The sequence below is a fragment of the Hoplias malabaricus genome, chromosome 16 (assembly GCF_029633855.1).
Source record: "Hoplias malabaricus isolate fHopMal1 chromosome 16, fHopMal1.hap1, whole genome shotgun sequence".
Lineage (NCBI taxonomy): Eukaryota > Metazoa > Chordata > Actinopteri > Characiformes > Erythrinidae > Hoplias > Hoplias malabaricus.
In genome coordinates this window covers 11,805,106-11,817,259 of record NC_089815.1, presented here as the reverse complement: position 1 = coordinate 11,817,259, position 12,154 = coordinate 11,805,106, and the positions used below count along the sequence as shown (strand labels likewise).

The 12,154-nt window shown below is 35.6% G+C and overlaps 1 protein-coding gene across 2 annotated transcripts in view; it reads left to right on the top strand.

The window, feature by feature from the left end:
* rorab (RAR-related orphan receptor A, paralog b) overlaps nucleotides 1-12,154 on the top strand; it is a 70,542-nt gene that overhangs the window by 26,887 nt on the left and 31,501 nt on the right. Inside the window, exon 2 of one of the 2 annotated variants that reach the window (XM_066648298.1) lies at nucleotides 3,146-3,175. In XM_066648298.1, the coding sequence (XP_066504395.1) occupies nucleotides 3,146-3,175 (30 nt within the window). Of the gene's footprint in view, nucleotides 1-3,145; nucleotides 3,176-11,465; nucleotides 11,851-12,154 lie in introns of those variants that run through there. The other variant, XM_066648299.1, reaches the window with a different exon arrangement.

Below are 12,154 nucleotides of genomic sequence, written 5' to 3'. Positions count from 1 at the left end.
GTCTGAATCTTTCAGAAGTTGAGATGAAATGGGTTTACCACTAAAAGACTCTACAGACAAATACTGTTATTCAAGAATGAAGTTTCTCAACATAAAATTGTAAAAAAAAAAAAAACTCTTTCATTATGTACAGTACACCATATCATTAAAAGATTCAAAGAATCCAGAAAAATTTCAGTAAACAATGGACAAGGCCCCAAACTAGTATTGGCTGGCTGTGACCTTCGAGCTCTCAGACAGCACTGCATTAAGAACAGACATGATCCTGGGCTCAGCAACGATTGTATGTGAAATCAGTATCCACAAACACAAGTTAAAACTTAAATGCAGTGAAGAAACCATATATAAACAGCATCCACAAACTCTGCCTTCTCTGGGCTTGAGCTCATTTAAGATGGATGGAAGTGGTCAGAGAAATTAATATTTGAAAGTCTTTATTAAAATCATTGATTGTAGGTGCTCCGGGCTACAGTGGAGAGGGAAAGTCTGGCTTGTTATAAGTGCACAATTCAAAAGCCAGCATGCCTGATTGTATGGGGGTGCATTATTGTAAATGGCATAGGTGACTCATAACTGTGAAGGGATGTTAATGCTGAATGATATTTACAGGATTTAGAGCAACATGTTGCCATCCAGGCAGTTTCTTTTTCTGGGAAGTTTTTGTTTTTCAGTAGAACATGGCCAATTCACTTTATGCAAGGATCATAACAGCATGGCTCCTTAGTAAAAGAGTCCAGGTGCTAAATAATTCCAGACCGGTCACCCACTTAATGCAGCTGCTGCATTATTAAATGAAAAACACTGTAATGGGGACCCTGGGCTGTTGAGCAGCTGAAATCCTATCACAAGATAGAATGGGAAAATGAAAAATGGGAAAAATCAGAACTATAGCAATTTGTCTCCTCTGTCCTCAAACTCTTACAAAGAGTTGTTAAAAGTAAGGTGATGGAACACAGTGCTATACACATCACTGCCCTAACTTTTTTGAAAGGTGTTGAAGGCATCTTTCAAATTTACCAATATTTAAAAAAAAACAATAAACTTTATTTATTACAACATATGAAATATTGTCTTTTTCTTTGAAACTAAATATTCATTTTAAATGGTTTTCATATAAAACTGCATGTTTTTATTTTCATTGTGAAGTGTCCCTACTCTTCTGGAAATGAGGTTTATATAAAAGTCTTTTTCAAAAATATTTCACCTCCATATCTTGTGTCTCAAGAGAGAAATTTAGCTTGAATAGAGGATTACAGGGGAATTCCAATTTAAATCGAAGGAGACACAAAGAGACTCAGAGGGAGGCCGTTTGAGACTGAGAAGGAGAAGTTAAACCAATTAGGAAGGAGCAGAAATTAGAGAGCCAGGAGATTCACAGCCGTTTCCCCCTCAAACTTTATTAGAAGTGAGGCCTCTTCTCAATTAGTGAGGCAAGTAGGGGTGGAGCTGTTGAAAGAATTTCACTGTTACAAAATTTCTGTACTTTGACTGATAAGAGTACATTTTGCAGGCTCATTATCTTGGCTTTTGGAATGGCATTAAGGCATTAAACCTTCATAGCCTCATAAGATATAAACATACATTTACATGTACAAAGGCTTATACCAGAAATGGTCAGTTGTTATAAAGGCTGCTTTAGTTCGTTTCACACTAGAAATTTGGTAAAAAAAACTTATGAAATTTTAAGGCTTCAGTACAAATGTATAGTGTCTGTTTTGTCACTGCACAAATTAACAGTGTCTCTCTTTAAAAAAAAAAGAGGGTGTTTTAAGACTTCCTTATTAAATAATAATTATTTTTTATTGTTTATGTTTTTAGATATGTTCTACATAGAACCATTTGTATAGGGAAATGGTTCTATGCATTACCAAAAGATGTTCTTCTTTTGTTACAATGTCCCATTTCAAATAGAACATTTAAAATAGAACAAAGTTTTTAGTGCTTTTTGGAACCACTTTCAAAAAGTTTTTGTATTGAACTATATATAACATATTTTCCATCAGTCTGAAGAACATTTCACAATGCAGTCAGTTCTATATGTGGTTTTTCATAGAACCATTGCCTTTACTAAATTATCCTTGAAGAAACATTTTTCATTATGCTGCACAGTGTTACACGGTACCTTTAATTCAGAATTTCAGAATGTAAATATCTAGTAGGAATTCTTTTTAAATATCTTTATTATACTATGGTTTTTCATAAGGATAAGGCATTACTTTTGGAGCATCTGGCTGGATTGTCATTCACACTTCCTGATCCAACTTACAGAAATATTTCTGACACTTGTATCTCATGACTCAGCCTTAGCTATTACTTGATTCCTTCTTCAACTTTTATGAATTTATGTTTAAATTTATATTCAGTGGACACCTAGACCACTTTAGACTATGCTTGATTGACACTCACTATTAACTGCATGTGTCCAAGATAAGCAGCAATAGTTTTATCATGAGTATCTGAGGTATGATATTTCTCTCTGATTGCTCCTTTGCTGTAGAATAGCTGCATTTGGCTGTAGTACAAAAGCTCTGAAGGAGTGGAAAGATTGATGACACTATGCGATGGCTTCTCTTGAGACTAAGCGGTAACATATGACCCGGGAAAATTATAAATTGGGCCACATGGGGTTTCTGGCTCATTGGTACTTGGTCTTGTCTATACACATACATTCTTACACACTTACACACACACACATTGATCTTTTATGTCTCCTTCATTTTAATTGCCTGTATGTACGTAGCTGGAGCAAGCTTTATTTAATTAAATCTATTTTGATCACTAGTCCTAAACTGAACCCATTGCACTGATCAATTTCATACCAATATTGAACCAATGCATGTATTCAATGCAGCTTTACACCTCAGTAAAAAACATAAAAGAGACAAAAACAGATCTATGATTATTCTAATTACAGTTAGCACACCTACAGGATTTCTAGTTAGCTCTTAGCCAAGACTGGTTTTTGTTTTAGGCCTTGTTAATGATGATTCTATATAAAGAATGATCCAAAAGTTGCAGACATTTTTCTCTGAATCTTACATGGCCCTGAAGGTTCCCCCAAAACAGTTTATAGTCTTTCAGTTAGGCATAGTGAGTAAATAGGGTATTTGATGGTTAATTTCCTCTTCTTGTTTGTCTTTTTCAGATGTTCCTGTTACAAAGAAGACACATACATGTAAGAATATGTCTCATACTGATTATATAATTATATAAAATTTACATTTTCATTTTATGTGGTAGCATGGTGTTCCTCCACTGTATATATATATAGTTTGTTGTTGCTTATCAATTCCTTGAGTTTTTTTTTTATATATATAAAAATATTTTCAAATAGCAAATCTGATTTGTAGTGGCATGCTGATTTCAAATGGAATGCAGCATTAAATTTCTTGGGAGGTGTGTATCAGTCTTTGGCATAGGGTTTCACATCTATGCAGGATGTACATTTTATTTACATTATAGGTTTAATGCAGATGCATGACATGAATAACTTTGATCATTATTGATTCTGATTGATCATTAAAAGAGAAATCTCCTTTTTTGCTAAGTGAATCTTCTACATTTTATGAAACAGACATTGTACCAATGTCTAAAGGCCTAAATGTATAATAGATGCTGTATTAAATCTATTTTACCCATGTAGGAAACTCACTCTATAGAGCGTAAACTGGTTTCTTCATGAATTATAAAGAAATTTGATATGTTTTGCCTACTGTAGTAAAATATAAATAAAAACTAAAATATAATTGTTAAATGACATTTTTGGTAGTGAAACTGTTTAAATGCTCCTTTAAAGGGGACATATACCGTTTTCTACAAGGTAACACATTTCCCTGGAGTCTTAATTAAATGGCCTGTCCCCAGAACAGCCAGTTTATGTGTCTGTTCTTCTAAATAATAAAGATGGACAACCCCCCCCCCCCCCTCAGTTATCAGCTCATTGAATCCGATGTGTTCTGACTTTGGCAGCCCATAGAAAACTGATCGTGTTGTCTTCTTTCACAGTTTGTGTGTTGGTAGGCACTGCATATTAATGTGCAATATATGTCCCCTTCAAAACTGTGGCTAGAGGTGAATCCCAAACTAGTAGAAGCTGATTGTGCCTTTAAAGCTTGTGTGACAGTGCTGTATTTACATTATTTCATCTGAATCTCTGTAAAACTAACAGACACAGAGCTTTAATATGAACGGATATGCTGATTAGTATCAGAGGAACAGAGAGTTTGTAGTATGTGTAGCAAAAGGATGTCATCGTCCTCATCCAAGTGCAGAAGTTAGAGCAACTCAGCATAGGTAGTTTTTCTGTGTTCACCTTCAGTGAACTCCGTAATAGGAAGATTTTGTTCAGCAAATTTGGAGCTTGCATATCGAACACAACCACAAAGCATGCTTAAGACTTCACAAATACCTCAGTGTTTTAAAAAATGAATTAAATTTAAATCGTTGTTTAAATGTTAGTTTCAGCTAAGAGCCTCCTGCTAGTACCTGACTGTCATTTGTTGTGCTGTAACACATTTATTAGTTATCAGTAAAAGGCTATACCTTATCTTAATTATTTAATTATTACTACTTAAGATTTTTTTCCAAAGCAGCATATAGTTAAGTAAAAATGTATTAAATCTTGTCAATATGTCTGATTAAAGGAGCACGGCGTAATTAACTTAAACTCCATTGTGATGCTTCGCTGACCTGCAAAAGAGACAACAGGGCATCTGTCATTGCTATTTTGGACATTGCAGAAACTGCACTTTGTAGCTTTTGGAGGAGGGTAGGATTTAATTTCCGTACAGTGCTGTAGAAATGAATTACACTATGTGGAGCCCCAGGAGCATATATATCTAGAAAATATATCTAGTCAGGTCAAGTAAAATTTATTTGTATAGTGCTTTTTACAAAGCCAAAAGCCATAGTGGCAAATGAAAAACTCCCTCGAAGCTGGAAGGAAGGAAGAAACCTTTGAAGGAACCAAGTCTCACAAGGGGGACTCATCCGCCTCTAGTCAAACCAATCATAACCAATACATTTTTATTTTAAAACTGTAGGTAGAAGCAACCTTGGAGTCTGTATAGTTACTGGAGGCTTTTTAATAAAGGTCTATGCTTAATCAGACTCATGGTCTGTTTCTGTTGACAGAATATACCAGTTTATGCAAATGCCTTTGTATTGGTAAAAAAAATAGAATTTTGAATTATATCATCATTCTTAAACATACACTGAATAAATTGTATACTGTCTATGGTTTAGGACTAATTACTGTTCCCATAAAGGCCATTACACACCAGACACGACATAATTTAAGTGGAATTCCTGTCAATATTTTGCATATGATAAAGGACATTGAAGTTCTCTGAAAAAAAAAATTCCAGCCATGTATATTTCCAAAAATAAAACACACCTGCATTTTCCCATCTTACAACTGATGCATTTCCGATTGCCTAACTCTATCTGGACACAGAAAACACACTCTGTTTACACTTGTGTTAAATGTGGACAAGATACCTCTCCGACTACCTCCATAATTTGATTGAGTGATCCAATTATAATCCAATCACTATGCGTTCTGGGTGGCAGCTGCTGGCTTTTCATGATTTTCTGATTTTGAAAATAGCTTGTAAATGCCAGGTGAAAATAGGCCCAAAATGACTCTCATCTGATTTGACATGACTGGATTATATGTGTCAACATGGCCTTGAAAAAAAATGACCTGTGTCACATTAAGGGAAAAATATCAGAGTAGAGTCACTTCAGTCTGGTAATGTGAACATAGCTTTAGTGGTTCTTTACTAAATTTATTTTAATAGTGCCCACCCCCATGTGGGGGAGCCACTGTATGGAGCATAAACTGTTTAATTCAAGCATTGTAAAGCAGTTTGATTGTAAACACCTTTATGTGAGGTGAACATTATTGGGAAAATCCTAATATTTTGTATTATTATTATTATTTTATCTTTTTCTGGTAAAAATTGCTGCTCCTTTAAATGTCATTGCTGAGGGAATTTCCCTTTGTGTGTGTGTGTGTGTGTGTGTGTGTGTCTGTACAGTATGTTTTGATGTTTGTGTTGGAGACGCTGGACAAATAGCAGCAGCTGGGAGTGTGTAAGGCATATCTGGTGTGGTCGCGCCAAACCCTGCCCAGTGAGAGAGCTCATGTTCATGACTGAAGCTCTGAATGTCATGATCTGGAGTCTGACTCTGTGCTTGTAATATACGAATCATATGAAGCAGCATTCAGACATTCTGATCTGAAATCAGATTCTTCTCCTGCTGCTGGCCCTGAAACATGAGCTCTGGCATTCCTGCAAGTCCTTAAGCCTCACTAAGAAACTCACCTCCATTAAAACACAGTATTAGAGCTCATCTTCTCAGTCATAACAAAGGGGTGACTCAGTAAGAGAAGCAGAAAACAAAGTAAGTATTTTAAAGGAGCAGTAAATCGTAGATAATTTTCTTCATGTTATGAAACAGCCATCATACTGACAAATAGTGTAATGGATATATGAGATTCTACACTAAACCTATTTTAAACATGGCAACATCCATGTAGGGAACCTGATCTATTGAGCAAAAAGTGGTTCATTCAGAGACTACAAAGAATTTGATTCATCTAATGTATGTTGAACTTTATTAAAAAAATGTGAAAAATAATACATAAAAATAGGAACGGCCAGTGGATGTTCATTCCACCATCTGGGATCCAGGACAAGGAAGACACTTGATGCTTTTCTCCCACATGATTTTAAGGGTAGCAGTCCAAGATGAGCTGTACTTGAAGCTCAAAGCACTTGAGAAGGGATCAGGTTTTGATCAGTGCCATCATGTAAGAATGGGCTGGTCCATTCTTAGCTTTGTAGGAGAGCATCAGTGTTTTAAAATTTAAATCTAAGCTTCTGGAAGCAGTGAAAGGAAAGATGGCTATTCATTTTAAATAATTGTTTTTGCTAGTTTTTGGTGGTAAAAATTAACATACTATTTTTTTTTTTTCAAAGAGATTTTTCCAAGTAATTTGTACTATGTCCATTTCAGAGGGGTGTATGCTAGCCTAAACCCATACTCATGAAAAAATATTTATGTATTTTTGTCTCTTTGTCTATTATTTAATAAACCACAGTGAGTAGAATAACAGCCATAAACAGCCACACAGATGCTGTTGCCAATGTTATATAATGGAAATAAATACAAAAAATAACAAAAACCAATGCAAAGTAAATTCTTTACTTACTAATATACTTAAGTAGAAGTGAACATTTTACAAATTGAAAATATTTAAGTACAAATTCTATGAATGTTTTTATTTGTAATGATGGAGATTGCACTACTAACTTGTTATATCTATTCATTATGAAATATACACATAGTGTGAAGGGTAGCTCAAATAGTGCGACTGACATTGTAAGGGACAACAGAGTATTTTGATTAAATATAATGTGAGTTAAATACATTTTAGTAAATAGTTACATTTCTAAATATTGTTTGTTTTTTGGCATTGCTTAATTTCATTTTAAAGAAATAAGAATATGCCATACAATTTGAAAATTGATTGTTGGTGCATTTCTACTGATTAGCCAAACTAGGTACTGGATGATAACTCTAAAAAGTGCACTTCCTCAATGAGAGGCCTGGGAAAAAAAATCTAATTTTTAAAGTTTTTGTTCATATTTCTTTAGTTATTTTGGTATAATTTAATGCTTGGTGCCCTGATATGCCCAGATCTCATAAGACTTTTCACCCTGTTTTGCAAGAAAATATCTTGAGGAAAAAATGTTGTGTAATGCATTGGTCCATATGGTCTGCACTACAATAAAGGGCAAGTGAAATCAGCTAAAATGTGGTCACTATGTCAAATAATTTTCATTTTGAGATCATTGTAAGAATATTAGAAAGAGTATTATTATATATAAGAATGGGGATAAAGTAATGATCTCTGCATGATTTTATAAAAAAAAAAAAATAAAAAAAAAAAAAACCTTTTGATGTTTCCTCAACATTTGCTAGCTTTAAACTGGTCTAATGTGTTTACAATGTCCCACCAAGTCTGGTATGCTAGGCTCCCCCTCTCTGCTCACAGCTGTGAAAAGGCATATGGAGTTAGTTTGTTTTTTTTTTTTTCTTGTTTTTTTTTTGTTTGTTTTTTCTTTCCTTTAAGGCAATAGAGAGAACTCCAAGTGTTGAAAAGCATGAACTGAGATGAGGATATTTCTCAAATACTCCAAACATACCATTCCAGCTTAAAAGCTTATATGCTTACAAGCTTCTGAATGTAAACAAATGAGATAACAGTGTTGCCCCACAATCATAGTCATTCCCTTTTAAGTGTTGTTTTTTTCCCAGGTCTAATGTGATGTATTGGTACATATTGCCCAAGCAGTGTAGTAGATATTTTAGAGCATGTGATGTGGCAGGTTTGAGATGTCACTGGCCTCTGGCCAGGTCATTAGCATTCAGATGGCTTTGTCCCCTCCAGTCACTTTGCCCAACATTCACCAGTCCAGGCACATTTTACACACACACACACACACACACACACACACACACACACACACACTGGTAGAATGAGAACCATGCCAGTTGTCCCGGAGGCAAACACATGCGATTTCAAATCACTGCTGTTCACCTGATGGCCCTACTTTAGTTCAGCCTGAAATATTTAATATCTGAACTGCTTCTTACCTTAAATATTATTAGAATCTTTCTTTGTGACACAAACATACATAGACACACGCACAAGGCATGCACCAATTTTGGGCCAAAATGATCAAAATAGCTGTTTGGTTCCAGTTGAAGGAGAAAGAAAAAAAAGAAAAAATATCAAAGATAAAATTATAGGTCTAAACACTGTTTGTAAAATCTCAGATCAGCAGAAGAGTGATTAAGACAGAGTGGAAATATTTCACTTTTTCCTACTAAGAACATTCCACATGAGATTTATTATCAATATTTTAAAAAATTTGTTCTGTTATTGGCCGTAATTTTGTATTTAAAACTACGTGTGAGTTTTGGTTAAGTTTTGGTGTGTGTTTTTGTTTCCATTTGAATGGAATGTCTACAATTGTAGTCAAAAAACACTTTCTGAAAAATTTTGAATGTTTCATCACCAATTGCTGGCTCTCCAGTCTGTTTTGTCAAAAAACAAGTGTCTCAGTCAGACATGCTAGCCTTCCTCTTGCTCTACTTACTGCAGACAAATGGAAAAGAGACTACAAAAGATTGTTATGAAAAGTTATGAAAAGAGAGGAGTATATTTCTGTATTCCTGCTCCATAGGTGGGTAATATTTACATATTTTTGCTGTTTTATATAGGAACCCAATCTAAATTCAGGAGACTGCTATCCGCGTGAAAGTGAACATGGACCAAAGTCCTACAAAACTAAACAGCTCGAGTTACAAACGTGTTTCTGTGGTAATTCAAACATTAAATATAAACTTACAGACAAGTAAATCTTTAGCCACATACAAACAACTGTCATTTTTCTCAAACATACCATTCCACCTTAAGATGCAGAAGGGTTTCTGAACAAACCAGAGAACTACAGTTCCCCACAATTATAGACATTCCCTTTAATGTTGATTTGATGATGTTGATTTTGATGTTGGCTATTGTGAGCTTAGAGTATTAATAATTTTTATTTTTTTTTTAAACAAAATAACATTATTTTTAAATGCTGTGCAACTGTTGCCATAAAATGATATAAAGTGTATTTGTACACCTAATACAATGACCAAGAACTTCTCCAGTAAAAGTTTAATATCACCTTATAGACACCACACGTTACTCCACATATAGAACACAGTAAAATAACTGATGTAGTAAAGGATGTCTCTTCTACTTAGGGCTGGGCGATATGAGAGCATGTCAATATCACAATTAATTGTACATTTTACCACGATTATGTTTAATGAACAAGTACTTTGCTTTTGTATTTTTTACCCTCATATTTCAGTGACAAGGCTTGTACTGTAAATATGCTCCAGTATTAAAGCTGGGATATTTTTCAAATGTTTTCTCAGTATTTACAATTGACTACTTTTTGACTACTAATTTTAGTCAAAACACAGCAAATCCAAACCACAGACGCTGTGTTTTCCTTTGGTACTAGCTGGTCGAGTCGCTCAGTTGACCTCACCATTTAGGTTCTTGACCATGTTGCAGAAAGGGGCAGGTTCACGTGACTACAGGTTGGTAGCATGGTTTTAAAGGGACAGTACATGAACATACATGGGGGATATAACAGAATAAAAATAATTGATATAATTGGTATGCACAAAATTATGTTGATTAGAAGTTCTGAATATCAATTTTGATTCATTTTCGATTAATTGCCAGCCCTTCTTCTAGAATATTTGTGCTTTTCAAGAGCAACTAATCTTATAAAGGTGTAAAGGTGGTGCCAGCTCTATATTTATTGCACATGGTTTGAGAAAGTGATTACTGCCAAGTTACTATAGGTGGGAGAGTCAGGTGTGTACATTTTTTGGCTGCATAATGTAGCTCTTATAGAAAATGTCAGGTAGTGAAAGAGAGCAAAAAATGTGCTAAAGAGATTTTATTTATTGTTCCTGTTTTAAGGAAACCTTGTATATCCAAAACTATAACTGAATAGCAGTTGATGGAAACAGATCTTATTCTGAATGATTTTTTAGAGCATGTTATTGGTCCATTATCATTTACACAGCAGATGGCATTTTCAAATTATGACTAAAAAAATCAAATTCACTAAAAAGGAAATTCAAGGTTTTGTTCTCATACAAGATATTACACTCGATGTACTGCATTAGAAACACCTACCTTGTATCTACACACACTGTCCATTTTATCAGCTCCACTGACCATACAGGACCCCTTTGTAGTTCTATAATCACTGGCTATTGTCCACATGTTTTTCTGCATACTTACTTATCCCCACCACAGAGCAGGTATGATTTGGGTGGTGGATCATACCCAGCACTGCAGGGACACTGGCGTGATGTTGATGTTAGTTTGTGTTGTGCTTGTATGAGTTGATCAGACAGCGATGCTGCTTTCAAAGCCTTCAATGTCACTGCGGAGCTGAGTATAGTCCACCAACCAAAAATATCCAGCCAACAGTATCCTGTGGGTGGAATCTTGTGTCTACTACTGAAGGACAAAAAGAAGACCAACACGATCTGTGCAGCAATATATGAGCTACTGTCTCTGACTTTACATCTACAAGGTGGACAACAAAGTAGGTGTTTCTAACAGAGTGGACAGTGAGTAGACACTGGGTTTCATACAAAATTCCAGCAGTACTGCTGTGTCTGATCCACTTGTACCAGTGCAACAAAGACTAGACATCACCAAAACCATGAAAATGATCCACTACCCAAATCATACCTGCTCTGTAGGTGTCCTGACCATTGAAGAGCAGGGTGAAATGGGGATAAGAAAGTATACAGAGAAATCACTGGATAACAGTCTGTGATTGTAGAATTACAAGGTGCTCCTGTATGGTCAGTGGAGCCAGTGATCGTTCTGTGTAAACCTTGCTAGAGGCATGGTATGTTGCAACTGCTCTGTATTTTCATGTGTGTCAACTAGACAGTGTTCTAGAATGTGACTAGGAAACCACCCACCTGCTCAGCCACCTGGCTACACTCCTATTGGCTGGCTGTGCTGTCATTCCAGGCAGAGGGGTGGGAGGAGGTGGGGCTTAGTGCTGATGTGTCACATGGATTCTCATGTGGTGGAGCACAGAGGAGAGGAGAGCAGTAGACTGTTGTCAGCAACAGATACACACACATATACACGCAGTCTACAGGAAGGCAGCTTGCGTTTACCCTCATCTATATGGGCACCAAGCCTCAGGATGTACTTTATGATCACAGCCATGAAAGGTAAGACAGACAGTGCTGTTTTGCTGAAGAGAGGATTTTCATGTCGGAGTAAGCTGTGCTGGCTTGTGTGTGTGTGCGTGTGTCTGTGTGTGATATGAAGGGATTAGGTTGCTGCTTGTGAGCTGCCTTGGTTCAGAGAGTTCTTTTATTCATATTTCATGTTATTTTAGATTCTGAAGTAGAATTTATTTTTGTAGGATACACACTTGTATGGTCTTTGTGTCCTTGATTCCGAACCATTATTTTATGAATGAGAAAATGATAAAGATGGAACAGAGAAAGACAGGAGAGAGAAGAGGAAAAA